Source organism: Camelina sativa, chromosome 15, assembly GCF_000633955.1.
Source record: "Camelina sativa cultivar DH55 chromosome 15, Cs, whole genome shotgun sequence".
Lineage (NCBI taxonomy): Eukaryota > Viridiplantae > Streptophyta > Magnoliopsida > Brassicales > Brassicaceae > Camelina > Camelina sativa.
The window spans coordinates 1,587,273-1,614,428 of record NC_025699.1 but is presented as its reverse complement, the minus strand read 5'-3'; the positions used below and the strand labels follow the sequence as shown (position 1 = coordinate 1,614,428).

The 27,156-nt window shown below is 36.0% G+C and overlaps 9 protein-coding genes and 1 pseudogene across 9 annotated transcripts in view; 4 read left to right on the top strand and 6 right to left on the bottom strand.

The window, feature by feature from the left end:
• LOC104744604 (probable transcription factor At3g04930) lies at positions 140-1,995 on the bottom strand. Its single transcript, XM_010465678.2, has one exon. It carries the CDS (start codon positions 1,648-1,650, stop codon positions 307-309), a length of 1,344 nt encoding a protein of 447 aa, XP_010463980.1. The 5' UTR covers positions 1,651-1,995; the 3' UTR covers positions 140-306.
• On the bottom strand, positions 2,268-3,814 carry LOC104744603 (40S ribosomal protein S24-1). The gene is made up of 5 exons (XM_010465677.2): positions 3,654-3,814; positions 3,224-3,265; positions 2,964-3,134; positions 2,652-2,738; positions 2,268-2,552 (listed from the first exon to the last, which is right to left on the bottom strand). The coding sequence occupies exons 1-5, from the start codon at positions 3,723-3,725 to the stop codon at positions 2,523-2,525; spliced, it is 402 nt and encodes a 133-aa protein (XP_010463979.1). The 5' UTR covers positions 3,726-3,814; the 3' UTR covers positions 2,268-2,522.
• Positions 6,463-9,920, bottom strand: LOC104744601 (serine/threonine-protein kinase WNK1). The gene is made up of 7 exons (XM_010465676.2): positions 9,375-9,920; positions 9,222-9,259; positions 8,553-8,780; positions 8,237-8,457; positions 7,991-8,148; positions 7,423-7,894; positions 6,463-7,316 (listed from the first exon to the last, which is right to left on the bottom strand). Exons 1-7 carry the CDS (start codon positions 9,447-9,449, stop codon positions 6,463-6,465), a joined length of 2,046 nt encoding a protein of 681 aa, XP_010463978.1. The 5' UTR covers positions 9,450-9,920.
• LOC109129291 (putative defensin-like protein 317) lies at positions 13,258-13,784 on the bottom strand. Its single transcript, XM_019237122.1, has 2 exons — positions 13,675-13,784; positions 13,258-13,492 (listed from the first exon to the last, which is right to left on the bottom strand). Exons 1-2 carry the CDS (start codon positions 13,724-13,726, stop codon positions 13,281-13,283), a joined length of 264 nt encoding a protein of 87 aa, XP_019092667.1. The 5' UTR covers positions 13,727-13,784; the 3' UTR covers positions 13,258-13,280.
• LOC104744600 lies at positions 15,005-15,670 on the top strand. The gene has a single exon (XM_010465675.2). The coding sequence runs from the start codon at positions 15,041-15,043 to the stop codon at positions 15,668-15,670; it is 630 nt and encodes a 209-aa protein (XP_010463977.2). The 5' UTR covers positions 15,005-15,040.
• On the bottom strand, positions 15,743-17,341 carry LOC104744599. The gene is made up of 8 exons (XM_010465674.2): positions 17,184-17,341; positions 16,941-17,098; positions 16,775-16,863; positions 16,632-16,697; positions 16,440-16,522; positions 16,313-16,359; positions 16,147-16,225; positions 15,743-16,039 (listed from the first exon to the last, which is right to left on the bottom strand). The coding sequence occupies exons 1-8, from the start codon at positions 17,235-17,237 to the stop codon at positions 15,950-15,952; spliced, it is 666 nt and encodes a 221-aa protein (XP_010463976.1). The 5' UTR covers positions 17,238-17,341; the 3' UTR covers positions 15,743-15,949.
• Positions 17,526-18,555, top strand: LOC104744598 (annotated as a pseudogene).
• On the bottom strand, positions 18,494-22,238 carry LOC104744597 (zeta-carotene desaturase, chloroplastic/chromoplastic). The gene is made up of 13 exons (XM_010465673.2): positions 21,892-22,238; positions 21,204-21,328; positions 20,994-21,128; positions 20,840-20,912; positions 20,686-20,759; positions 20,420-20,524; positions 20,093-20,337; positions 19,914-20,001; positions 19,592-19,791; positions 19,362-19,490; positions 19,202-19,274; positions 18,953-19,117; positions 18,494-18,819 (listed from the first exon to the last, which is right to left on the bottom strand). The coding sequence occupies exons 1-13, from the start codon at positions 22,019-22,021 to the stop codon at positions 18,673-18,675; spliced, it is 1,689 nt and encodes a 562-aa protein (XP_010463975.1). The 5' UTR covers positions 22,022-22,238; the 3' UTR covers positions 18,494-18,672.
• LOC104744596 lies at positions 23,948-25,528 on the top strand. Its single transcript, XM_010465672.2, has one exon. The coding sequence runs from the start codon at positions 24,357-24,359 to the stop codon at positions 25,236-25,238; it is 882 nt and encodes a 293-aa protein (XP_010463974.1). The 5' UTR covers positions 23,948-24,356; the 3' UTR covers positions 25,239-25,528.
• The window catches only part of LOC104744594 (protein tesmin/TSO1-like CXC 4), a 4,787-nt gene continuing 4,531 nt past the window's right edge, over positions 26,901-27,156 (top strand). Inside the window, exon 1 of the mRNA XM_010465669.2 lies at positions 26,901-27,103. Coding sequence (XP_010463971.1) covers positions 27,050-27,103 — 54 coding nt within the window. The 5' untranslated portion in view covers positions 26,901-27,049. The remainder of the gene's footprint in view (positions 27,104-27,156) is intronic.

Here is a 27,156-nt window from a genome sequence, read left to right as displayed (position 1 = left end):
GTTATTGAACAAATGATTCTACGAAAAAAACTATAAATCTAATACAAAGGTTATACACAAACCCCTCCCCCCTATTATGATTCATCCCTATTGACAAATAATTTAAAGGTAATCAAAAAAAAATGATGAAAAATAAACCTAGAGAAAAGAAGATCACAATAATAATACCTTAGCAATTTATAACTTAGAAAAAGATTCAAATCTCATACTATACTCACCCACACACCAGAAGAAGGTTATAACTCAGATATATCAACCTACTGGTTATTTCTTGTCTTATTCTTCTCTTACTCTTCTTCATCACCATCATACACCACTCGGCATCGTCTTTAACTCGTTCAATGTCGTTCTAATCTGCTCTTGAACCAACTCTAATCTCCTCGAATACACTTCCAGCTCCAGAATCTGTTGTTTCCTCCACCGCTCATCCGCCACAGCCTTGTTTCCTCCTCCTCCTTCAACACCAAAACCGAAATTCATCTGCCGTGTAAACATAGGACTTAACGAGCCAAAGCCACCACCACCACTACCCGGAAACCCTCCTCCTCCCATCGCAGCCATCATCACACTAGTAGTCCCATTCATCAACTCCTTGATCACAGGAGAGACACAGTTTTTCACAGTCTCTTCGATCAAACCCCCGAGATTTACTCCCATACTAATAGTATCATTGAGGTTAACATTGCTAGCTGCGTTTGGTATTTGCCCATCAAAAGGAGCGATCACAGGTTTGTTGTCTTCCTCAATCTTCCCAATTCTTGAACGTGATCGTTTTCTCGATCCGCTACTACTACTCATCGTCAGTTTCTTCTCGACTCCGTTCTCAGAATCAAGCTCCGGATTATTAGAACTAGGACTATTAAACGTCGAGTAGTTACCATTGGTGCTATGATTATGGTTATTAGTTTCATCAAAATCCATAACATTGTTGTCTTCAAACCCTATGATTTTCCCAGTTTGGTTCCAAATCTTCCTAGAAATCTCGAAAGTAGACTGATCATGAGGGCTCTTAAAGAATACCTCTTTACCAGAACTGATCTTGCTCATCACGTTTCGATACTTCTTCTTCAATCTACGAAGCTTCTCAACGAGCTGGTTCTTGTTAAACTCAAGCTGTAGTTTCGACTTTATCTGCTCGTAAAACGGCGCCGTATCAGGCGGATGCGAGCTGTTCCCTCTGTGCGTCGTCATGTAATCGAGGAAACCACGGAGAAGCTCGATCTCGTCTTCGTCCGTCCAGAGCCTCTGGAAAAGGCGCCTAGAATCATCGATCGGTGGTCTCTGATGGACGATCTCAGTCATACGGTGCCATTTAGGATCGGAATCAACGGGAATTACGGAGACAGGTACGGCGGATCCAGCTGGAAGAGCGACGGTTACGGCGCCTGTTGAGGAATTCGTCGTCGGGGTACCGGAAACAACGGCAGTAGCTGAGATCGTTGAAACCATGGCGAGTGATGACGTGGACGGAGAATTGAGATCTTCCTCTTCGGGATCGTCGTCTTCGTTCGTTTCCGGGATAACTACGTCTACGTCGTCGTTTTCACGGAGATCCTCGTCAGTATCGGATTCTACTCCATCTCCTACACCTGCTTCTTCCAGATCGGGTGATTCGAGAGAGAAAACAGCGTCGCGGTGATCCGATGTCATCTCCACCGGAAACAATTCGAGGAAAAGCAGATCTGAGTGGTTCAGCTCCGATGAGAGTAAAGTGCCCAGATCCAGATGGAGACCGAGATTGAAGAGAAGGTGTGTGTGTGTTCACGAGGATTGGTTGGTACGCTTGTGATTGGGTGGTAAGGGGCATGAGATTCGTCGACCCAACCAGGGCTACTTTTGGTATTTCAAACAACCTAACGTTTAAGACGAGGCAAAGTGGTCACCCACTCCTTTCACGCACGCGCTTCCTTATTTGCAGATTGGTTGAGCCGTGACGTCTCTCTCGGTCCCAACTCGAGTCCTCATCCACTCACTCACACACACACAAACTCTAAAATTGTAAGCTAAACAAATTAGCGTTTCCTAAACGCGGTTCTTTCGTAAAGCGTCTTTGCTTTAACGAGGACGCTAAAGCCTAAAGAAGTAAAATGATTTCAGACTTTACATGTGATAGATGTTCTGTTCATATAGTGTGATGTAGAAAACTATAATTACTGTTCATATATCATAAAATAATGGAGTAAGGAATAACACTTTTGTTACTTTGAATAATGATATATCCTTGATTATGCTCTTAAGTTATACGATTATCATGTGAGCAAGTCAAATTCAACAACGGCCAGAGACTCACATTTGCAATCAAAATGGTGGAAATAGACAAGAAAGAGTTTGAATAAGAAGATGTATTGAACAAAACCTTAGATCATATATGTTTCACTAAACTCAAAACAAAAGTTGACAGAAACAAAATAAACCGAAAGACGTCTAGTTGGAGAAACGATCTAACAGCAGACAAATACCATAAAAAGGTGACATTGCAGATCAACGACAACCCACAAGATGAAGATTCTGTCTTGAGGATCTCACTTCTTCTTGGGATCACCAGCCTTTGTCTGCAAGACATTGAACAAAAAACGATTCTTAAGCTTCAATCACAATTTTTAAAAAGGGAAAGCAAGATAAAGTAAACATTTAGAAACCAGTAGACTCACCTTCTTAACACCACGGATCTTCTTAGCTCTGTTCTTCCTTTCCTTCATTTGTTTCCTTGATCTCTCAATCTTAGTGTCAAGACCGTTCTGCCAATCACAAAGGCAAGATTTTAAGTAAAACAGTGTAGAGAACACAAGTGCAATACGATAAATTCCAACATATATCACATAGCTAACAATCTTCAAACAAACTCAAAATGATCAAGAGTACTGATTGTAATCAATAATAGGGAGAGTTGGGACTTTTCTAAAGACAGGTCACTGTAGGCAGCAGCAATATATCATGGAGACAAGAGACAAGAGAACATTTACCCTGATCAGTCTGTATTTGGGTTCGAACTTCTTGGCACTCTCAACAGTGTCATAGATCAAACCAAAGCCGGATGATTTACCACCTCCAAAGTGGGTTCTGAATTTGAAAACAAAGATTGCATTTGGGTCCTTGACCTCGTACATCCTTGCTAGCTTCTCCTTCAGCTCAGCCTTTATGTACAATTCAAACCAATTAACCCGTTAGAACCTCTCACAGACTATCTATGGAAGCAATAAGACAATGAGATTCAAGAACAAACCTTTGAAACATTGGCTCTTCCGGGGTGAAGAACATCAATAACCTACAATCCACAAATCCACCATAATCTTAGTAATTTCATCCAGAATCTATATTGGAACTATGAGATTAAGCAAAATGAACAGCAACTACATGAGTTACAAGGTTGCAAATGCGACAATTCAACAAATTAGTTAACAACCATTTACTCAAATTCATTGAAAAACTTGTACTTCACTCTATTCCCACTTCCCCGTTACCAAATACCTATTAGATTATAAATCTGAAAACCTAACCTAAAACGTCAAACCCAACAAAATTAAAACATCCGGAGAATAAACTAAACAATCCGCTTTCAGATCGAATTACAAGTAGCCGCCGCTAAAAACCCAAACGCATAAAGATAGAGAAATAGATAGATTAAGGGAGTTAAAAGAAAAAATGGAACTCACGAACTGCTTCCTTGAGAGAAGTCTGTTGGTCATGAACTTCCTGGTTCGGATGGTGACGGCCTTTTCCGACATTGTTGCGATTTCTCAAGGATCTCTAAGTGAGAAGATCTCAGGCAAAGCTTTTGAGTGTTCGTCCGTCCGCTCGGGTAGAAGAAAGAGACGCGCAGACCAAGTCGGAGCATTTTATATACTTCATGGTTCTTAGGGTTTCTTTCTCTCTTCTCTTTTTATGGGCCTGAATTATTTAGTTGGGCTTATTAAATATGGCCTTTTTGAGTTTCAGGTGTAAGAAAAGGTTATATTAAAAATGGGCTTATTAAATGTTTAAACCTTTTTTTACACGTGAAAAATAGTAACCAAACGGAACCCACTGGGCCTAAAAATTTATAGCCTGATTTAATTTTACATTCTTTTGTCAGCCTAAACTGATCTATGTTTGATTCAGTTCAATATGCAAGGATTTAGCGATTTGAGTTAGAACTAGCGCTCAACTTATGTTTAGTTGGGTTCATCTAGTCACTTTTGACACTTAACATAAAAGTGCAAAGGTTTAAAAAAATACATGTAAATTTGGCTAATTAGAAAACTCTTTCATCTTAGAGTTTTTGCTTTGTTTGTTCTAAAAACTACACTTTATTTATCATTTTTCTGTTTGTAAACGGTGTTACATATATAGAAAGGTTTACTGCACTTAATGCATAGAAAGTAACAAATCATTTCGTTGATCTTGTTACAAATGAGGCTAGTTGGCTTCCACCGCAAAGGATCATTTCAAGGTTGTACACGATTGTAGATATATAAGATCGATAATAATACACATATATATATATATATATGATATATGAGGACAAATTAAATAAGACCATAAACTGAATTATTAGTTGCTGGTGGTGATGACCATCTTGCATAATAATGGACCTTGTTTATATAAAAGTATAATATAAGAAAAGATTGAGGGGAATTAGGTTTAAGGACCGACAAGAAAATGAATGGAGGAAGATATATGAGAAGAATGGTTGGCACCAGTGGCGGCGGACCCAGAAAATAAATTTAGGGAGGTCAATTACAGAACAAAAAAAATATTTGTGTTGTATTAGTGGTTTGAACTCTGGTTTAGGGAGGTCAACACTAAAGAATTTACCATCTGTGCTACTAAAATCTTGTAGAATTATATGTAAAAACAACTATTTAATTAGTTTACCCAGGTCAGATGACCTACCTCTCCCCAACGTAGGTCCGCCCCTGGTTGGCACTGAAGTGGAATTGAGTTGGGTACGAAAAGAGTACGTTGATCTGTACATTCAATGCCCACATGCATGTCTTCAATAAACGACCATCTTATTTAGGATTTTGCTTTGTAAGACTGTTACATATACTGTACTCCTACATATATATACAAAGATCAATTATTACCTTACTATTTTTAATGGGTCACCCTAATTCAATTCTTCATATATATGTCCCTACCATATTTCTCATTATCTTTTTTATTCGTTTAGTTCCATTGAATTTTCTTGACGCGGCTAACATAAATTTTCAGAGTTTTTGGATTTGTGACATGGTATATATCATATGTCATTTTCATTTTTAAAATCGTTATTAATATTATTGTCGTAAGGTTTATTTTTATTGTTCCAGCAAAACCACGTACAGTGAGATCAGATCACCGTACGTACATTTCATAAAAGATTTGATCATCTTTACCTATATCTAGATTTCCTAAATATATATCTGGATCTGATCTGAGCTTCGGACTTTATAGGCTCACCACATCAAAGTCACACGTGATTGTTAATTATTTCTGTGTTCCAGTTTTGTGTGAATTAGTATTTACCAAAAAAAAAAAAGGTTAATAATAATATTTTGTCATAAAGCTTGAGATAACACTTTTATAAAGTTTTAAACCAGGCGCAGCAGTACTTCATAAAATGGAGAATCAATTTTCTAGTTTGTAGGTATTGACAAAACAAACAAAAAAAGTCTTATTGAAAAGGTCCAAGCATTTCTATAATAATCATATAGTAACGACAAACCAAACCATGTAGTATATATTTTAAAAAGGAATTTGATGGAAAAATAAGTGAAATGAATACATATGCATGTGGATGAACCCAAATTTCTAGTAGATTGGTCGGCAGTGGAACATGGGCGTTGTGCTATATGCTTGTGGGGTTTACACTTATTAATTGACTCTGTTGTCCTTTTTCCTTTTTTATTTTCCTCCTTTAATTTCATTTCACATTATCCAATTTTATTTAGAAAATTCTTGACAAGAAACTTTTTTTTTATTTGTTGGTTTTTCATTAAAGTTTTTTTTTAATGCAAATTGTGTAGTGTTAATGTCCGGAGTTATATGGCCAAAACTGATTTGCTTGCTTTTTCACATCGCTCAATAATTAGCTTTCAATTCATTATTGTTTCTCATCAATTCGTATCTCCCACAAGCATTTATTTGGGACCTTGGAGGCTTGGAAAAGAAAAACATATGCATTCCAATAAAACTAGGATATACTAATAATGATAGGTATGGGTCATTTGCTACTTGCTAGCATAGTTCTGAGAAACGAAATGAAATTTCCAAAGTAATTATTCTCTCATTGCACCTTGAAGTTTTCACATACGTACGTACTAGATTTATAGAGTAGATCGAAGGGTATTTATTATTGTACAAACAACCCCAAAAGAATTTGAAGTGCATGGATCTCTTTTTTAAGTATACTTGTTTGTGTGTTGTTACAATGTAAAAGACTTTATAATAGCAAACAATATATATGTATACATGAAGAAAACACTCTCTAAGTAAATATAATCAAGAATCAATGGCATCAACAGGAAGTGAAGTTGTCCTTTTTAGACACTTTGGTACCAATCTTCCTCCATACATCTGTTGTTCTTTCACCTTCCCTGAAACCGAACCCAAAGGAGAAATCTCCGACTCTTCTCCGGATTCCGGCCACCGGGTTTGTAATTGCTCATCTTGAATATCTCTGAGTTCAATTTGACATTTAGCTTTAAGCCATCTCAAATCTTGTTGGACCTGATTTTCGCTTTTCTCGTATACCTCCTCGTCGCAGTATTTAGATGGTATAAACGAGAAGGATCCAGAATGGTTTATTATTCCGTTACCTGCCTCGCAAGAAAACGTGTTTTCAGGGTTCTCATATACCTCTTCTTCCTCTTCTTCTTCTTCTTCTTCTTCTTCTTCTTCGGAGTGGTTTTGCCCTGAGTCTATTGAGCTTAACTCACGGCTTTCCTGCTGTTGCTGCAGCTTCCAGAGCTCTCTAAGACGCACCTCGGTTTCTCTGATCGTGATCTCTTCAAACCGGCCATGAGTCTCTCCGCACCCGTTTCTGCAACATTGTATCACATTGGCACCAGGATTGGTTCTCAAGAAGTCCATCACCGACCCCATTGAGGTGCGGTTCGAGACACAGTTGTTGCAAATGCTCGCAGCGTTTGCTGCCGCTGCAGCCGCAAGACATTCTTCGAATTCAGGGCCCGGTCTCCACCTAGGCACAAGAGAAGATATCTCACCATCAATCATATTTGCGATTTTTGTGACTCCGTGATCATCCATATCTAGTTCCGCTACCATCTCTGTTGCAACGCTCAGTGCCGTGTCTGTCTCAATGTCAAATGGGAAGTAAATGTTTCGGACACGTCCTGCAACAAATAATGAAATGTTTAGACTTTGGAACTTAGATATATCACATTTTCACACTCTTGTTCATAGGTTATGAAACAAAGAAAGGACAAGAGAATATTTTACCTTCTTTGTCGGCGATCCTAAGACGCAAGAACAAGCCACCATCATCTCTTCTCTTCCCTTTGATGGTTATATCAACATTACCAGATGTCTTGTCTTCTTCTTGATCATCATCGTTTCGACATTCAAAGAGCTCGATTCCGTGAGTCTCCTCTGTCTCAGCTGGATTATAAGCCCATCCGTTCTGATACTCGTTGGGGCTACTATAACCATTCGAGTACTGACGGTTCAAAGAGCTACTATTTGAAGGGTAGTTGTAGTAGTCAGGAAGACGATGCGGCTGCCTAACAAGTGGCCCGACCGAATCATCCATATCAACTGATCTCAAGTCAAATTCACCATCGTCTATTCGAAGAAAAGGGTCATCTAGTAACTCACGAGCAGAGACTCTAAGGGATACAGTGGCCAAGCATTTCTCGATAAAACATTTAACTTCAGGGTCTTTCACCTTGTATAATGCATCCGGTTTCTTGCCCTGAAACCGAATTTTTTAGCCATTTGAAACAGAAAGAGATGAAGCTTTTTTTTTATTTTTATCTGTGTGTGTGTTTTAGTAATCGGAGAGTCTCACCGACATAACTTTCTTGTAGATCTGAGCAGGGTGAGTACATTCGCTGTACGGGTAATCAAACGTGACCATCTCCAAAATGCACATACCGAACGAGTATATATCTACCAGTTCGTTATAGGCTTCTTCGTAAACTTCAGGTGCCATGAACTCAGGAGTCCCTAACAAAAGATCAAAACTTTCCACAATTAGAAACCAAGAAACTCATCAAAATTGCAAATTGGATTTGGTTTGGAAAAGTGCATGTACCAACGCAGTGAGCAGCATGAGACTTTCTTAAAATGGCAGCAAGGCCAAGATCTCCAATCTTGACCTCTCCTTGATTCCCGTTAACGAAAATGTTGTCACATTTGAGATCCCTGTGGATCACAGGAGGATCATGGCTGTGAAGATAATGTAAGCCTCTCAAGATCTGTCTACACCAATGCTTCATCGCTCTTATGTTTACTCTCTTATGCCTGAGTCTATACCTGGAATATCCATAATCATGTAATAAGAAGCCAAAGATAAAAACTAATACCAAAAGAGAGAACAACAAGTTTCTTTCTTTGTAAGAGAATCTTACTGTCTCAAGGTGCCAGAAGTGAACAACTCAGTAACAAAATTGATGTTTCGATTGGCTGTATCAACCCAGGATGTGTAGAATTTCATAATGTTCTTGTGTTTTAGAGTCTTGAGGAGATGAATCTCACAGTAAAGCCTCTCAAGATCCTCAGGGCTTTGTAGGAAATCGTAAAGCTTCACTTGGTTCCATGCTACTTCTATCCCTTCATACTCATCAAATGCTCTGTAACTACAAAATCAAAAAGAAAGAAAGAAGACAAAAGTTTAATGTTATGTATGATCAAAGAATCTGAAATTGGGTTTATAAGTCAAAGCAATAAAGAGATCCAAAAAAAGCAAAGTCGTTGTTGTTGTTGGAAACTTTGTGTAGTGGGAAATTTACCAAAGTAGAAGTGATTCAAGTAGACAGACAAAAAAACTCAACCTTTATTTTTGCCTCTTTTAAAGGATTCATAAGATTCAATCATGAATCAAACACTCACAGAAAAAATCTGAGATTTTTGATGGATCACAAATGGGTTTTGAATGTAGAAACAAAAAGACTCAAACTTTATGAAGAAAGAAGAACATCATCACCAGATCCAGGAAAACAAAAAAAAAAAGGTTGAAACTTTAAAGAGAAACATTAGCAGAAACAGAGGAGAAGTAGTGATATTTGGTAGATTCTTACACAGTCTTTGAAGCTCCTTTACCCAAAACTTCAGTATACTGCAACAACAAACAAGAAAGAATGAATGAAGTCAATAAAAAAAGATCAAACAAAATAATTGAGATTTTGATCATGAGAAAGATTTGATTAGATTGGGAAAGGAGGAAACGTTACTCTTCCATATCTTCCAGTAGGATCAACTTCAACAAACTCAGAGTAATCTGGTTCAAGATAACTCAGATTGTTCATCTCTTTTTCTTTCTCTCTCAATTAGGAAAATAAGAATAAATATATAATAGATCTACCCAATAAAAACCTTCTCTCTTTTTAAAAAAAAAAAATAAATATGGGTGGGTTTAGGTTTCTTCTTATAGCAATTTCTTCATATAATCATCTCTTTAGTGTTTCTCCTGACAAAAGGAGTTGAACAGAGAGATGTAAGATAATGAACTGTATCTGTATTTACTCTCATTATTATTACATTACATATTAAATACTCTACAGAGAGAGAGAGAGAGAGAATACGAATAGGAGAGAGAATGATTTGAGCTTAGAAAGTTAGAAGAAGAAGAAGAAGAAGAAGAAGAAGACAGAGAAGCCAAGCTTTCTTCAACAGTTCAATGGAAGTTCTTTTTATTTTTTTTGGGTTGGGTTATTATTACATTACAGGGGGGGGAGAGAGATACAAGCACCTCGTGAGAGAAGACAGAGACGGTGTGCGTTTCTTGAGGGAACGGTGGTCCAAAAAAGATTAAAGAAATCAATTTTTTTTTTTTTTTTTTTTTTTTTGTGTCAATTCTTAGACAACTCTAAAAATATCTACGGATTTTATATACTTTATACGGTAACTAAATAGTTTTTTTCTTTTTCTTTTTCTTTTCTTTGTGTGTGTGTGTGTAACTGATAAATTAATGGGAATTATGGTTACTACTTTATGGAACATTTTTAAAAACTAGCTCACTAGCGAAAATACAAAATTATTTATTGGAAATTAATTAACAAATTGTTTGGTGGAATAAATAATACTAGTAAAGTTAATGTGTTACATTGATTGCTCATGGCTTATTGGAATACTTTGAAATTATGATTTAACTAATTAATATTCACATGTGAGAGAACAAAACTAGGTGAATTGCTACGATTGCTTTACCTTTTTTTTTTTTGGGGTTAATATTAATTTTTTTTAGGGGGAGTATAGAGATGCTTGCAATTTGCAAACAGTAATAAATCCATCAGCCGACGGAATTATTTTGTAATAAAAATGTTTTCACCAAACGACGTGTCATTTTTTTTTTTTTGTTCCCCACCAATTAAAGTGAAATTTATCAAATTACTGTTTAGAACCATAATGTTATAAAGATTTATGTCACTATAATAACTTTATTAAAAAAAAAAGCAGTAGTGACGGCTTGGCGCATCTCTGGATATGATATCGTCTCAACCACCTTTAGGAAATAGAACGGTGGTCTCGTATCGTACGTATCTTGGTGGATGATCGACTGTTCCAAACGTTTATTCCATTGTGCGTGCGGATGGGAATTTTGTATATGCAAAAAATATGGTTATATGTCAACATTTCAACTATTGTTATTTTAGTATTTTTGGAAATGATCTTTGTAGTTTGTTGTATGGTTACGTTACGTTCATTGGTGGGGAATGGTATCCCCAAGTGCACTACGTATTTGACCATATTTTTAGATAAAAGCGAATTTTGAATATTTATTTTAGCTGACATGATGCTTTTTTTTGTGTTGATTTTTTGTACCTTTTTAATTTTAAACGAGAATAAATAAATAATTGAACTCATGTTCTATGTATGTATATTATTTAGGTATTCACTCATTTTACATGATTTCATATGTAATTTTTCACATTTTTAATCTTAAACGGAAATAACTATTTTGAAACAGTAGCTATACCCCTATATATGCAGCTAATATATCTTAACGACTAGTCTACTTCTACCATCAAACAACAATGCTATATAACTAACTAAAGGTTTTTTTTTTTTCCTTTCTGGTTACAAATAACTAACTAATGTTAAACCATATATTAGAAGAAGGTTGGAAATAAAATCACTCAAATCAAAATCTAAAAATGGATTGGAGACAGCGAGACCATACATTAGCATGTCGACTGGATGTTCCAATGGAGGCAACAAAGGCTAGTTTGGCCACGTGTTGAGCTGCTCGTGTTATCTTGACCATACATCATTTCATTTACACGACAAATTCAACCAATTTTACAAATCATATATAGTACAACTGCAATATAAATCATCATGTGCAATATCACTTTACTCGCGATTTTTAATTAATTTTTTTTAAAACATAATTATATAAATGATAAATTTTCTGAACTAACTACAAATTATATTTATTAGTAACTAAACATACAATAATTAATCAAAAAGTTTTCACAAAGAAAAATATAGTCAATATTATTTTCTACATAATTATAATGCATATAATGAACATAAATGAACAGTCTATGGATATCAGGTTGTGGAATATGAATGTATCTTCAGAACAATAGTTCGTGCGTGTGATTAATTGTAAACTATAAAATAGTATTAGAATAATTATTTCTCGATATACCTTCCACCATTAGACTACATAACCTTTGATGAATGTTTCCACCATTAGACTACTTATCACTGCACTACATAAATATTTGATAAAAATCATAATAATTTTTGTGAAATAAAAAGATTGATGGGGCCAATCTAATATTTAGATGAAGGACACACATGTGCATGTGGGTGAATACAAAGACATGCACGATCATCATAGCCTTTTAAATGAGGAAAAAACAAAAGAAAAGCAAATAAGACTTGGTTGTGATAATGAATCAAACCAACCACAAATCTTATCCATTTGGCCTTTTCCTTGTACACACCATTAAACTTTATCATAAACTTTTTTGTTTGATTGGTATCAATTTTTCTTTATATGCAAGTAACTGCGAATATCAAACTTTAGCAATATTGGTAATAAATACACTAATCACAATACGAATAGAAATAACTAATTAGGGATTTTAATTTAATTATTTAAATCGGACCTTGTTTGACTACTTAGCTGTAGATTCCGTGGTTGCCCGTACGGATTCAGTAAGGTAATCCCAAAAGCAATCACAAGTTCACAAACACCTAACCTCAATTAATTAATTACTTACTAGTAAAACAAAATTTTGTTTTGTTTTTTGAATAGTACTATTTGATAAGATACTGACAATATTTGCATCGTTGTCATTTAACGAATATTGTTAAATTAATTATGCATAGTATGGATCCAACTATGTTTGTAATCTGTCTAAAATAATAAAAGATTAGCTGACAAAAACATAAATGATGGTGATTAGTATTATTGATAGGAAAGGCTTGGACATAATTAGTAGGTGGCGCGCGAGCGATGTATTTATCGATCGATGATGATATAAAAGCACATCAATTCAATATTTATTAACAATAAATAGAATTTGATTAATAATCAATACAAATTACGATTGGTTTTATATTTTTATTGGCTGCGGATATATTTTATTGATTTATTGGATTTCTTATTAGTTTTGCCATTTTTGCGTCGTTTCTTCCTCTGTAAAAAAAAAAAGTAAAAATCAAAAACTTCACATACAAAATATATAAATGTCCAATCTAAATAGTTAAAGTTTCTCAATACATCTAGAAGCCTGGACTCAATTTAATTTTTTTTGATTATCATTGTCATTTAAAAATCTTGTAAATTATATGAAATAAACTGAGAAAGGAATACACTCAACTCAATCGAATCATTGGTCAAGAAAAGAACCTTGGAACAACAAAACTATAAAGTCAGAGAGGGAAGTATAAATAATAGATCAAATTCAAACCCAAACATGATTAGTTTACGTTTTATTCGGTTAGGCTTCAGACAACGGTTTGATTTGTCCGGATAAATTGGGCCTAGTAAGCCCGATAAAAATTACATACTTTTTTGGTAATTGGAAAATGTTTATTTTGTCATTTGGGACGGTAATGTGGTTACAGTATTAGAAGAGGAAAATGCAAGAAAAGAAACATTGTGGATGCTAAAAGAAAGTTCAAGGACACTGATGGATACAGTAACAATCCTTTAGACTAGGGATAGTAGTGCACATGCCGGTAGCCATGAGCCAGCCATGCGTGTTATCCTTAATACATCGTTTAGCGCAATCATCGTCGTTGCATGGTTTCATCGGCAATGAGTATCCACACCATTTTCCTGTTGGTTCTGGTACTACTGGTATCTTAAATCCATCCCCTTTTTTCATCTCTGCAAATTTAATTATTTTAATCGAAAAAACCAACTTACGTACCTATCAAATAAACTTATACTAGATGAAAATTATAACTTCTTGAATATTAATTTTTATAAGTGTAACATAAAAATATATACGAATTAATACATGTAAAAGTGCATGTCCACTGTACGTGTATACCGAGAGGATTATTTACCAGCGGCGAAGAAGACGAGCACAAGAAGAAACGCTACCAAAAATCTCTTCATTTTTCTTTTCTTTTTTGTATATGTTGTTTTTTCTCTGTAAATAATTTTCACNTTTTTTTTTTTTTTTTTTGGGTTCTATTGATGATGTTGATTAGAAAACACAACGATGACTTTATATTACACATGATCGTATATTAGTTTTTTAACGTTTTAATGTCAGTTTTACAAATGAAGCAAAAACAGTTTATGTCATTCCATGTTAAGTCAGTTACAAAACTGAAGTTAAATTATTAGAGTCATTTTTAAACTGACGTTGAAGCTTTATAAACTGACGTAAAACCCCTTCTTTTTTTGTAGTGAATAGAAGGTTGAGTTGAGTTACCAAACCAAAAAGACTAATTTTGACCATCTATTTGCTATTATGACCTTATTTCAAAATTTAACTTTGACCATTTATTTGGCAAGGATTTAAAAATTAAAATATATATTGGAGCCTCTAATAATATATATATATATATATATATATATATATATATATATATATATATATATATATATATATATATATATATATATATATATATATATATATATATATATATATATATATATATATATATATATATATATATATATATATATATATATATATATATATATATATATATATATATATATATATATATATATATATATATATATATATATATATATATATATATATATATATATATATATATATATATATATATATATATATATATATATATATATATATATATATATATATATATATATATATATATATATATATATATATATATATATATATATATATATATATATATATATATATATATATATATATATATATATATATATATATATATATATATATATATATATATATATATATATATATATATATATATATATATATATATATATATATATATATATATATATATATATATTACATTTCTATATGATATTGGAGCCTCTAATAATATATAAAAAATATATGTTTTCCATAATATTGACTCTGTCGTTGATTTTAAGGGAAAACTATAAATTTTAATATCACAAATATACATATATGATATCTAAAATAAGGAATATATATATTTGCCTTCCATAATCGTATCAAATGAAATCTGCCATTGACTTCTAATGTATAAAATCACGCACGATACACACAACCTAGACTAAGATATAAATTCTTGTGATAATATATAGTGTCCAAAACTATTAAACTCAATTGGTTTGTTTACGTTTTCAATATCGATCGATCATATACTACTAGCTAAGGAATTGCAGTAGGATCCTTTTCGCGACAAAAGAAGACTATAGTTGTTTCTAAGTATTGAAAGCAATATGGATCTTGACTTTCCGATTTGTATATTAAAGATGAATCTCCAGTGTTCTGAAGAGTTGCCTTCTCGGATCAAGAAGCTTCTACGAAAAGTTGAAGGAGTTAAGGCCATTATCATAGACCCGGTGAAGGGTCTTATTTTGGTCTCTGGCACCGCAGAACCGTCACTTCTCATCAAAACCGTCGAAAAATTCGGTCAAAGTCCACAACTTCTCGCCTATGAGCGTGATCCAACTACGGCTAAAACCCAATTCAGTTCATTGCTTAAGCGTTACGCAAAAAAGGGTAAAGACAAACCAGCCTCTGAGCCCGCACCCGAACCCGCACCCGCACCCGCCACTGCCACCAACGCAGCGGGAACTTGTTCAGCGGGAGGTTTCGGGTATGCTGTACCACCGACGGCGATGCAGATGCCGCCCTTCACGTTGCCACCAAGGACGGGACCGCTGGGATGGTTAGCACCAGGTGATAAACCCAGGTTGTTGGTACAGCACGAGGAGCCGAAGGTAACGCCGAGGAAGACGCCAGCTCCTTATCCCTATAATTACTACGAAAATTTGGGTTTTCCAAACCCCGACTCTCCTTGGAACATTTTTAGCGATGATAACCCTCAACCTTGCACCATCATGTGACTAGGGTTTTACCCCTGAACACTTTAAAGTTTTAGATGGTTTTGACTGCTTTTTTTTTCTTAACTACTTACGTGCGGCAATGCCTTCTTCTTTGTTCGATTATCTTACAATGAACTCTTACAGAGTTTTTCTCTGTGTGTTTTAACTCCAAAAAACCTAAAACATTATCATGGGAAATTTAATGCAAGTTTTGTGAGTTACATTGATATATGTACTAAGAATTGGTAGACATTATATGGACCATGGCCAAATTGATGAATGTTAGTGCTGCTTAGACTCTCAACTACTGGAGGGAAAAGAGTTAACGGTGAATATTTGTCCAATTGCTTCAAGGGCAGAGACATTCCAGCTCTCGACATGCCTCACAATCTTGTACAAAAAAACGAGTGTCTGGATTAGTCCATATGTTTTCAACTGACGAAATACGAAAACAATCTTATAATCGAAAAGAGCCGAAAGTTTCAGTCTCTTCATACTTTGAAGTCTCTATCCAGATCATAGACCGTTTTCCCGTTTATTGATATCAATGGTCTCCATGGAAGTTTCAGGTAAGTCCTGAACACAGTTCAAGAATAAAAAAAACATTAAGATGACACACAAGTTTCCCTTTCCCAATCTGTATTAAAAAGTTCATCAGAATACCTTAGCTTCCACGTCGCTAGTATATAGATTCTTTGAGACGACTCACTCTGTAATTATGGGAACAAATACACTCTTTGAATCCATAAACCATCTACAGGACTAGGATCTAACAAAAGGTTATATATACCTTCTCCATATGTTGCAGTTCAATGGATGCATCTTCGAGGAAGGGAACTAGTAATCTCAAGTTGCGTTCATACAACTCTGTACCTGCAAAAAAAAGATTTACTTTATTCTCATATCAAAAATTTAGGATCTGATAGCTGATCTACAAGCTTGACAAAGACAAAAAACAGAGACTGAAAATGTAATTCCTCACCCTGGAAACTGATAGTGGGATCCTCGAAGATGCAATTATCAGAGTAAATTGCAGAAGTAAAGATACCTGTTTCCAGTTTCACAAATGTGCAACAAAGCTCAGTGTATGAGCTTATGTTGAATCAATATGCAAATCACATATACCTGTGACGAAATAGGCAGTTCCATAATCTGATCTCAAAATCCCCATTACATCGTTAACATCTCGAGTAACAACAATCTCAGAATTTGATCTGTAGCCAATAATTAAACTTGAAGAGACCAATCATACGAATAAGAAACCCTAATTGAAAAAGCTTTTGAGAATTACCCATCTTTATTTGTAGGAGTGGATGACGAAGACGAAGCGACTGAGAATAGCCGGAGCAATTCAGTGACTCCACCAACTGCCCACTTCAAAACAGCCGGCGCTTTCTTCTCCGGCGAACCAGAGAAGCATCGTGGCCGATGATGAGTATGACCAACCCTCTGCATAACCCGATATAATCAAACAATTGATATAGAACCAAAAAAATTAGCCAAAGGATTCACAAATCGCCATAGATTGACTTACCCTCAAGGTCGATGACGACGAGGTGATAGATATCTGGCAAGCTACTCCCGCCATATTTCACCTAGCCGCCGAGTGAGTACAGTTGTCGTCGCCGGCAATTCTCAACACCGCCTCATCTTTTTATTAAAATAGTATTTTGTTAGTTTAGAAATTGCACACTAGAGTTTAGAAAATAAAAACAAATGTACCCTAAACTTTGATTTATTGACTAAAAGTACCTCACTTATGGCTTTTAACATTCGAGGGTCTTTTTTCCTATTATAATAAATTTAGGGGTGAAATTATAACTTATGTCTCTTATTTTTTTCGAATTTCCCGTTTTAAAGATAATCTTGAAAAAATTCTTCTAGTCACTCTGTGACTGGTTATGGTTTCCAAGTTCTGCAAAGATGGCCGGGGAGCTACTACTGCTACTTCCATAGACGTGGAACTACGGTGGAAGATACCGGCGTTTCTTCGTACTACTCCGCCGGTTCTGAAGTCGGTCGCCGCGTCTCCGCTTCATCGTCCTCTGAAGTTCGCGGTTTGGTATGCTGCGGCACCGGCGTCAGAGTCGCGATGTTCGCCAACAAGTTCCCGGGAGTCTACGCCGCCACGTGTCTCTCTGTGGAAGACGCCGTGAACGCTCGATCGATCAGCAACTGCAACGTCCTCGCACTCTCCGGAATTAAAACATCTCCCGGAAACCGCCGTGGAAATCTTCGACGCTTGGATCAAAACTCCGTTCAAATCTCCTTGTCCTGCTTCAGGATCCGAGCCGTGGAGCTCAGAGATCTCTTCTTTCCTCGACAATTCTCTCTCCGAGATGTCTCACATCGGAAAACCAACCGCCGGCGGTGACTCAACAACCAAAAAGGTCGATGAAACATTAACAACCGCGTCTTGCGCGATTTGTTGCTTGGCTAAGAACAGAGAGTTCACTCCAGTGGATATCATGCCTGGAGGCTCGATGAAGATTGTGAGGGAGACGCCTACGTCGGCTATTGTAAGGTTTAAAGCGGGGAGTGTAGAGCCAGCGCATCACCACACATTCGGCCATGAACTTGTAGTCATCAAGGGGAAGAAGACTGTGTGGAATCTAAGCAAGAAGGATAGAGCTGATCTCGTTGACGGCGATTACTTATTCACTCCCGCAGGTGATGTTCACCGAGTCAAGTATCATGAAGACACTGAGTTCTTTATCACTTGGGATGGCCATTGGGATATTTACCTTGACGAAGACCTCGAAACTGCAAAGAAAGCCATCGAAGAAGAACCTTAAAGGTGTCTTCTTCAATATGTAACCTTTGTGTTCTCTCTTGTTTCGTATGTTGAAACTTTGTAAGAATGTTTGATTTCAAAAGATTGAGTGATAATACAAATGCTTCTCTTATGAACACTATATAAAGAAGGGTTTTCTACATATGTTTTCTTCTTCATGTACCCCCCTAAAGTCTCTCAAATCTTCATCAATTAGCCATGGGAACTAGTTTTCCAACGTTTTTCATCATTAGACGAAACTTAGCTCATCAGGAACAGCAGTTGCAGAAGAAGAAAGCTTCTTGTTTAGCTCTGCTAGTTCTTCACCTGCGTCACAGATGTATGATGAGGCTTGTCTTCCTGATAATGTCGCTCCTTCCATGCTATCTATGTAATCCTGCAACAAGTCCAGTAGCAAAATTCTCATTGATTTTTCGGATTACTCAAACGAATCTGGAGGCAAATCTTTCTTTGCATTTGTGACTATAGTGGATCTGCCTGAACAATTACTTGTGAAGTGTAAAAGTTACCTGCTTTGTGTATGAACCAGCAAGGAAGAAATTCTTTATGGGAGTCTTCTGATCGGGTCTGAATGGATCTTTTCCGGGTGCTTCACGGTACAGAGACTGAGCGATTTTTACAACAGATGACCAAGTGACTTCTAGGCTCCGTGACGATGGAAATAACTCAGTGACCTGAACAAAAAATTTGAGAATCACAAAGAAACCAACCTGACAAAAAAATATCTCGAGTTTGGAGAATTTAACCATGTTCTTTACCTGCATTGCTACTTTCTCTATGATCTTATCGTTCGACATTCGCATGTACGGATCTCCCGGTGTTAGAACGCACCTACGAAACAGAATTCAGTTTTCAAGACACTGAGAGATCTGCAGGCTATTTTGTAGACAAAAAAAGATAGAGGTTATTCTATCTTACTGAAGCAAAGTGCCTTGTCCTTCAATGTAGTAATCTGCAGGCGAAGCAAGTGCAAGATCCGCAAAGCACGAGAAATCAGCATCAGGAGTGTAGAGAAGGTTATCTATACCAACAGCTCGTTTCAACTGCCTATAATTTTCAGCAACATAAAACGAAGACTTCAAAATCCACACGAAAATCAATACATCATCATTACTAACTCACACAACATATGATTCTAGAAAACAAACCTGGCAAGTTCAATGTCTTGCAACTCTGTGACCCAACCATTGTATCTGAGCTGTACAGTAACAACAGGTACTCCCTCGAGTTCATATATATCGTTGAAAAACCGAGATTCCCTCCATTCTTTTGGAAGTAACCTTTTGATTCCCGGCACATCACATGCTGCCACATACACATCAGCTTTCACAATCTTCTTGTTCGTAGCCTAAAAGACAAACAAATCAAATTTTCAAGCTTTTCCTCTACCCAAAAGCAACAAAATTTCAGAATGTATTATATGGCATTTTTGCAGTCCGCTAAAATCCTATGCCTAGAGCTAAATTTTACCTTAGAAATTGCTAGTCCAGTGACATAAGTTTCCCCATCTGATGATTTATCATAAAGTATTTCCCTGCAACCCCACCGTAGATGGATTCTGCTTGAAGGCAAGGTTATAAATACCTGATCAGCCAATGAGAGATAATAAATGCAAGAATCAGTTATTGTGGATAATAAGAGGCACGAACCTGCCACCTCTATCTGTGATATATTGTTTGATAGGACCACTCAAGTAAACATCAGGCGAGCCCTTGAGCATACGCAACAAAGAAGCTTCTGTTTTGGTGGCGAATAATGAGAATATGGTAAGCATGCATCGTGCACTCATGTTATCGCAGTCTATGAAACCGAGTGCATAAGCAACAGGATCCCACATTCTTTGGATACTTGCCCGTGTCCCACCTTTTGACATGAACCAATCCGAGAAACTTATCTGCAAAAAGTATCTCAGAAAATTTCAGAGAACAAAAATAGTTGTAGAAATGAGAAGAAAGAGGTTATCTATTATTCTTTACGCTGTCAAGATTCCGAATGTCTCTCATTGCTCCGTCGGGGTTAACAAGAGCTTTAACAACCGGGCTTAACGCAAGGGCCAGTGAATTCCTTAGTTTATCATAGGGCTGTTCAGTCAAAAAAAGAAGCGGTTAAAAAGCTCTATATTGGTACATAAAATAAGAAATTACTAACCTTTTGCTACAAGATTCGAGAAAACTGTTGCATTGACATGAATCCATGGATTCAGATGTCTATAGAGAAATCAATTTAAACGTTTAACTTATACCTTGAGTTGATTTGTGACCAAGAATGCGCGAATACCATGAATTGGAGCTCCAACAGGAAACCGAAAATCAAGCTCTACAAATTTTATATGCACATCTCAGTACGATAAAATCACAGAGGCAATCATAACAAGAGAGTAATGAACTGAACCATACCTCCAATTGTGCCGTCTTTGTTTATAAATGTATGAGTATGATCTTTGACAAGTAGGTTTTTTTCAGCACCCACCTACATTACAAAAAAACCTTACATGAGAATGAGTTTAAACCAACAAGCAAACTCGAAGTGGAAGCTTTGGAAAACCAAAACCTTTTTCATCAAGCGGAAGAGATTGTTGTAGCATCCAAAGAAAACATGGAGTCCCATTTCGATATGGTTCCCACGTCTATCTACAAAAGAACCCACTTTGCCACCAATGAATGTCCTAGAATCATATATATCCACCTGAAACAATAACAAAAATTACTCCTATATGTAACCAAAGCAAAGGTAAAGAGCTAAAAGCAGTGGAGTAAACACCTCGTGACCCTGATCCAAAAGCTCTACAGCAGTTGACATGCCTGCAAGTCCAGCTCCTATGATAGCTACTTTCAGCTTCGGTCCCTTGTACTGTACAGGCTCTGGAGGAAATAGCCCTTTTGGAGCTGCAATTATATCCAGTCCATATAAACGGTAAGAGAGGATTATAAATTACAATATGCCAGAACGTCATCATCAGAAGAAACTTTTCCTATCAACATGAAACATCAAATAAAACCCTGACTTCCAATGAGTTATCAGATGTCAATTGATTCTTCAACCACTACTAACTCCCATGGATAAACTAGACTGATTATAAAAACAGAAGAGGATCTTGGACTGACTGTAAAAGTCTTGACCTAACTAACTCTCCATTTCCAATACTATTGATTTGCCTTAAGCATAGAGAAGCCACAAGAGTTTTATCTTTCCATCTAAACCTTCAGAGTTCTTCAGAATTTAATGCGAGGAAGAAATTGTTTCTCATCAATTTTATAGATTGGATGAGAATCGAAACCTCATCATCTTCAAAATTGGGGTTGATAGTGGCATAAAGCTAAGCCCTTTAATCCTAAATACATGCCAATTTCTCAAAATTTCCCATAAGAAATCCAAAAACATCCAAAAGGAATCAGCCTAGTGCAGAGGAGACAGTAAAGATTCAATTTTTTGGTTTTTGGATAATTACCGTTAACACTCATGTCGGAAACATCGGCGTCGAGTGAAGAACAAACATGAAGAAATCTCCGAGACTTCAAAGGAGGAACAGAGAGAAACCCAGTAACCGGAGTTGCAGCGAAAACGATAGAAGAAGCCATGGCCAATCAACTCAGATAAGAAGAGCAATATGATTTATCTATCGCTCTGTTGTTAATTTGTTATTCACAAGAAGAACAAAAGAAGAAAAAAAGAAAGGACAACTTTTGTTTATTATTTCCTTAAACGAAAGAGGAAGAACGAAGAAGCAACCTACCCACTCATGACTACACGAGCGATGATACTTGAAACTTGTTTGCTTTCTCTCCGCATAAACTCTGTGGTGTAACTAACAACCACTGTGTTTTAGTGGGCTTAACTTTTTTTTTTGTTTATGTTATAGTATAATCAAAATATATCGAAACGAAAAGCCAATCCTAAACCTCAAAATCAAATATTTAGTTGATTAGAAAATATTTAGTGAGCCTAAATGCATTTAGAACAATAAAAAAAAAAGATGATGATTATGTTTTAATTTAAACTGAAAACGAAAAATTGTATCAACAATCCCTATATCAACACGAGAGACATAGCCACATAGGGATTGTTTTGGTTATTACTTATTAGCCGCCTAAAGAGGTTAGGACTTAGGAGAGTGTCTGCTAACTACAATCTCGGCTAACTTAATACATTATGGGCTGGTCTATTAAAAAGGCTGAGGCCCAACAAGAGATTTTGGGCAACATATCAACTTAATTTCTTTTTGGGTTTGTTACAGATTATATACTTTTTTGAAAGAACAAAATAATTATGGTGATATTATTGTTTGGCATACAATGAGCTGACTGCTGAGCATATCAATCTATTTTGTAGTTTTTGGCTTCTTCTACCATTTAGTTTTGTACCCTTTACCATAGTTCAAAACATAAAGATCTTAAGAAATATTGACCCCATAAAATATCCAAAAAATTGTCTAAGAAAACGATATCTCTTTCATGAGAAAAAACCAAAGAAATTCAAAGTAGGTAAGGAGACAGATAATTTAATTTTAAATTCAATATGAAATAAACAAATAACAGCAACAACGATAATATTAATAACGAAAATGAAACTACAGATAAATAATAATAATAATAATAATAAAAAATCAGATGGCAAGAAAATAAATAATGCTAAACTGGGACCTAGTTTAATACAGACTGGTCCAAATCTAAAATTGAAACGTAATGGAAGTTAATTCATTATTAGAAGACTTTTTTTTCGCAGTAGCAGCAGCATTGCCACACAAACTAAAACAAAAGGAGCAAATCATATCCGAAGACAAAAAAAAACAATAATGAACAGTTATGATCAAATTGGTAAATGCATGCCTATTATTTGGTAAGTAGTAGTATTTGCTTTTAACCACTTATTTTAATCATATGCTTCATCACCCACCTATTTATTACTAGTTGACAATCGAATGAAAAAAAAAAAGTCATATGGATTGATTGATTATCGTATTCATATTCTCGAATCACCTACTACCCTAAAATTAAAAACCATCGGCGTGAAAAAGCCCAGGAGAGTAGAAATAACACAACAGTATGGGCTCAGTCCTGGCCACATTAAATGATGCATGCCTGCTTGTCATGGACTACCACACGTGTTAACCATTTCTTCCAGGCTTGCATTTGCATCTATACCCCAAATTTATTTATTATCTAATCCCACTATAATAAGATTAATAATGAGACCAAATTTAACACACTTCAAAAAAAAATTAAATTTAACTTCAAGCACAAAAAAAGAAAGAAATAAATATTTTGTGTGTTGTTGTAATTAATAAATTGAGATAAGTGTTTGTTTCTGACCCCCCAAAAAAAAAAAAAAAACGAATAGATAATTTTGGTCTGAAATTAAATTTTTTAACAGTCGTTATCCTTGGAACTAAATTCGTATTTGGTACTTTGCCACAAAAAAAATCGGGTAATTAAATTATTATAACGTTTTGAAAAGAAAGAAAAAAATGACGCAGACAGTGAAAACAAAACAAAGTCTCCTTTTTGTCTGTATATGTCTTTGTTTTGAGTTTTGACTAGCTACTACACATTCTCCTATTTTGGCGAATTTGCCTTCCTTCTTCATTCATTCATTTCTCCCGGAGTCTTAGGCTTTTTTTTTTTTGGTTTACTTCATTCTCTCCTTGGATTTGATGGAAACTGGATCGATTTGATAAAACCCAGATCAAATCTTAGCTGACATTTTCCAAATTTCAATGCTTTTTTTTCTTTTTGAGATTGGGTTTCTCTTTCTTTTTGAATGATGTAAAGCTCATCACTTTCAGATCAATTCTATAAACACTTTCTTTTTTATACTAATCTGAAGTTAAATTCGCTGCCTTTGAATGTTTAGAACACAAAGTGTTTGTTGAAATTCCTGAGAGAGAGGCTTGGAATTGTGAATTCTGTAAGAAAAATGAGAGATTTCCCATCTTGCTCTGGTGAAAATGGAGTTCAGATTGCGGATTCTTCTTCCTCTTCGACTTCGAGCGCCGGAAGAAACGCTCAGAATCTAGTCATTTGTATCTACCGTTGCCGCATCCGAGGTAGGACTTGCTTGATCACTATCTCATGGACTAAGAATCTCATGGGTCAGTGTCTTACCGTAGGAGTTGATGATTCTTGCAACCGAAGTCTTTGTAAAGTCGAGATTAAGCCCTGGCTTTTCACCAAACGGAAAGGCTCCAAGAATCTAGAGGCATATTCCTGTAATATTGATGTCTTTTGGGATCTCTCCTCCGCTAAATTCGGATCCAGTCCTGAACCTTTAGGTGGTTTCTATGTTGGCGTTGTTGTGGACAAAGAAATGGCTCTTCTTCTTGGTGATATGAGGAAAGAAGCTTTCAAGAAGACGAATGCTGCACCTTCTTCTTCTTCTTCATTAGGTGCTGTGTTTATTGCTAAGAAAGAGCATGTCTTTGGCAAGAGGACGTTTGCAACGAAAGCTCAGTTTTCAGATGATGGCAAAACACATGATCTTGTGATTGAATGTGACACCAGTTTGAGTGATCCTTGCCTCATTGTTCGTGTTGATGGGAAGATTTTGATGCAGGTGAATCGGCTACATTGGAAGTTTCGTGGCAATGATACGATTATTGTCAATAGGATCTCTGTGGAAGTTCTTTGGGATGTTCACAGTTGGTTCTTTGGGTTGCCATCAGTGGCGGGAAATGCTGTCTTTATGTTCAGGACTACTCAACCAGTTGAAAAGTCATGGTCTTTCACACAGGTACCCGTGAGCTCGAAATCTCAAAGTTTTGGCTTTTCATTGATTCTGTACGCTTGGAAGAACGAGTAGTGGAGAAGAGTTTTGAGAGTTCTTTTCTTTCACTTGAGTGCTAACTAAAAGGTTATAAAAGGAGCTGTTGATTCTTGTCAATTTATTCCATCATATGATCTATGGGTTTCGATTATATATTCCTGTATAATGTTGGAACCGGATTAGTCAAGAAGAACTTTTATTCTTCGTATATATCAGTTTCATATGTCAAAGTTACTACATGAGACTTGTAAAGACACTTGTTCAAAGCCTATTGCTTTGGTCCTGTATCAAGAAAACTACTGTCTAAATACTCTGTTTTTGTTCTCCAGGTGCGTACTGTGTTCCATTGTTCCTCACTAGAATGGATTATGGATATATAGTTTAACTACATTACGATTTATGGATATGTGTTCATATCTTGGCTTATGGTCTTTCTTCTATTATGATTTTCCGCTGCTCGTTTGTTGACAAAACAGATTACAGTAGCTGTAGCTGAAGTTAGTAGTTAGTTACTCTTAAGATGATTATAAAACATGTGCTTTGCATCCTTATAGCAACATACAGTAGATTATTCATGCTTCAACAGTTTAATAAGCATGTGTATCCTCCTTACTATATTTCATATCTTTGTTTCTCGCCATACTTTGTCAGAGTGGCACTTTGTTATTATCCAACAGCTCTTTGCAGGTATAAAGAGTAATTTATCAAGGAATCTAGAGAGACATGGGTTTGTACGTGAAGATTCTTGAATTGTGAATGAGTAGTAAGTCATGGTTGTTAAAGTTTTCACGTTTCAATTATTTCCTTGCTTTTGGCCTATTCTCTAGCCGTTTAGGACTGCTGAAGTTTTCACATTAGAATGGCATTATCTTGTTATATATGGTGCTGTTACTTGTTAGAGTTTTTCACTTAAATTCAAACAAAAGTCGTCGTAGTTGCTCCTGTTCATAAGAAAAATTGTCTGTAAACTGACTGTTAGGATATAGTCCAATAATGTTGTTCAAAACTTCTCCTTGAAGCATGTTGCTGTAACATCAACCCGTGACATGAGATGGTTTGATTATGATTCAAAAAAGTGTACAACATAGCACTCTTGCTTGAAAGAACATCAAAGTTCTCTTGGATTGTCAAGTCAGAGAAAAAAATCTTTTAGAGCAAGCCAAAGTAACTTTATACGTCAATTCACCCCATTGAGATTTGGATATCTCAATGGGGTGGTGGTGGGGGGACCTGACCTGAACACAAAACTGCAGACAGTTTTATGAAGAATGTCTTAAACAGCTCGCCGTTTGTTTGATCTATTCTTCTTTTTCTTGATTTTTTTTGGCTGAGGGAATCTTGAAAAGGTAAATGAGAAAGGGGAAGACGGACGACATACATATTTAGATGGGTACTTTATAATGCTTCCTATGGCTACAACAAAAATTTCTTTTGGGTCTATGTGGAATCATCACATGTTTGCCTTTCTGTCTGGTTCTGTAAATAATAATGCCAATGACAATACAGTAGGCATCAGTGTCCTAGTCCATGCCACCTTGACCCTACCTCCAACATACCTTACCGGAACCCGGTTCGGACCAATCTTAAAATTCGCACAAATAAAGTATGTAAGAAGTAGTTTCTTATCAGGCCTACAAGGGCCCAATGGGCCCAATTCGCTTTCACTGATGAAAAAGTCGATTTTAACACATTACTGTTCCCGCTTTCCCGCTCCTCCTCCATAGAAATCTCCACCGTCTTCTTCTTCCTTCAGTAACCGATCCGCTCTCTTCGTTTAGGGCTTCGTTGCTTTGCTTAGAGGCGAAGCTGGAGTACGACCCAGTGAGAATTAACCGTCGACGCCGGAGATGGACACACCTGAGAAGAACCGCATCTCCGCCGTTTCCTTCCGCAACTTTGAGGTTTTCTCTCGAAATCCTTACTTTCTAATTATGATGTTCTTCTCCTACTTTTT

Excerpts from the sequence above, each read along its gene's own strand:
- LOC104744604 (XM_010465678.2), bottom strand. The coding sequence starts at position 1,650 with ATGACATCGGATCACCGCGACGCTGTTTTCTCTCTCGAATCACCCGAT.
- LOC104744603 (XM_010465677.2), bottom strand. The coding sequence starts at position 3,725 with ATGTCGGAAAAGGCCGTCACCATCCGAACCAGGAAGTTCATGACCAAC. Across the intron at positions 3,266-3,653 it reads TTCTCTCAAGGAAGCAGTTC|GTTATTGATGTTCTTCACCC; the intron begins GTGAGTTCCATT and ends TGTGGATTGTAG. Across the intron at positions 2,739-2,963 it reads CCAAATACAGACTGATCAGG|AACGGTCTTGACACTAAGAT; the intron begins GTAAATGTTCTC and ends TGTGATTGGCAG.
- LOC104744601 (XM_010465676.2), bottom strand. The coding sequence starts at position 9,449 with ATGAACAATCTGAGTTATCTTGAACCAGATTACTCTGAGTTTGTTGAA. Across the intron at positions 9,260-9,374 it reads CTACTGGAAGATATGGAAGA|TATACTGAAGTTTTGGGTAA; the intron begins GTAACGTTTCCT and ends TTGTTGTTGCAG. Across the intron at positions 7,317-7,422 it reads TAGGATCGCCGACAAAGAAG|GACGTGTCCGAAACATTTAC; the intron begins GTAAAATATTCT and ends TATTTGTTGCAG.
- LOC109129291 (XM_019237122.1), bottom strand. The coding sequence starts at position 13,726 with ATGAAGAGATTTTTGGTAGCGTTTCTTCTTGTGCTCGTCTTCTTCGCC. Across the intron at positions 13,493-13,674 it reads GCTCGTCTTCTTCGCCGCTG|AGATGAAAAAAGGGGATGGA; the intron begins GTAAATAATCCT and ends TTAAATTTGCAG.
- LOC104744600 (XM_010465675.2), top strand. The coding sequence starts at position 15,041 with ATGGATCTTGACTTTCCGATTTGTATATTAAAGATGAATCTCCAGTGT.
- LOC104744599 (XM_010465674.2), bottom strand. The coding sequence starts at position 17,237 with ATGGCGGGAGTAGCTTGCCAGATATCTATCACCTCGTCGTCATCGACC. Across the intron at positions 16,698-16,774 it reads AACTGCCTATTTCGTCACAG|GTATCTTTACTTCTGCAATT; the intron begins GTATATGTGATT and ends AACTGGAAACAG. Across the intron at positions 16,523-16,631 it reads TCCCACTATCAGTTTCCAGG|GTACAGAGTTGTATGAACGC; the intron begins GTGAGGAATTAC and ends TTTTTTTTGCAG.
- LOC104744597 (XM_010465673.2), bottom strand. The coding sequence starts at position 22,021 with ATGGCTTCTTCTATCGTTTTCGCTGCAACTCCGGTTACTGGGTTTCTC. Across the intron at positions 19,491-19,591 it reads CAAGACATTGAACTTGCCAG|GCAGTTGAAACGAGCTGTTG; the intron begins GTTTGTTTTCTA and ends TGAAAATTATAG. Across the intron at positions 19,118-19,201 it reads TAGAGAAAGTAGCAATGCAG|GTCACTGAGTTATTTCCATC; the intron begins GTAAAGAACATG and ends TTTTTTGTTCAG.
- LOC104744596 (XM_010465672.2), top strand. The coding sequence starts at position 24,357 with ATGAGAGATTTCCCATCTTGCTCTGGTGAAAATGGAGTTCAGATTGCG.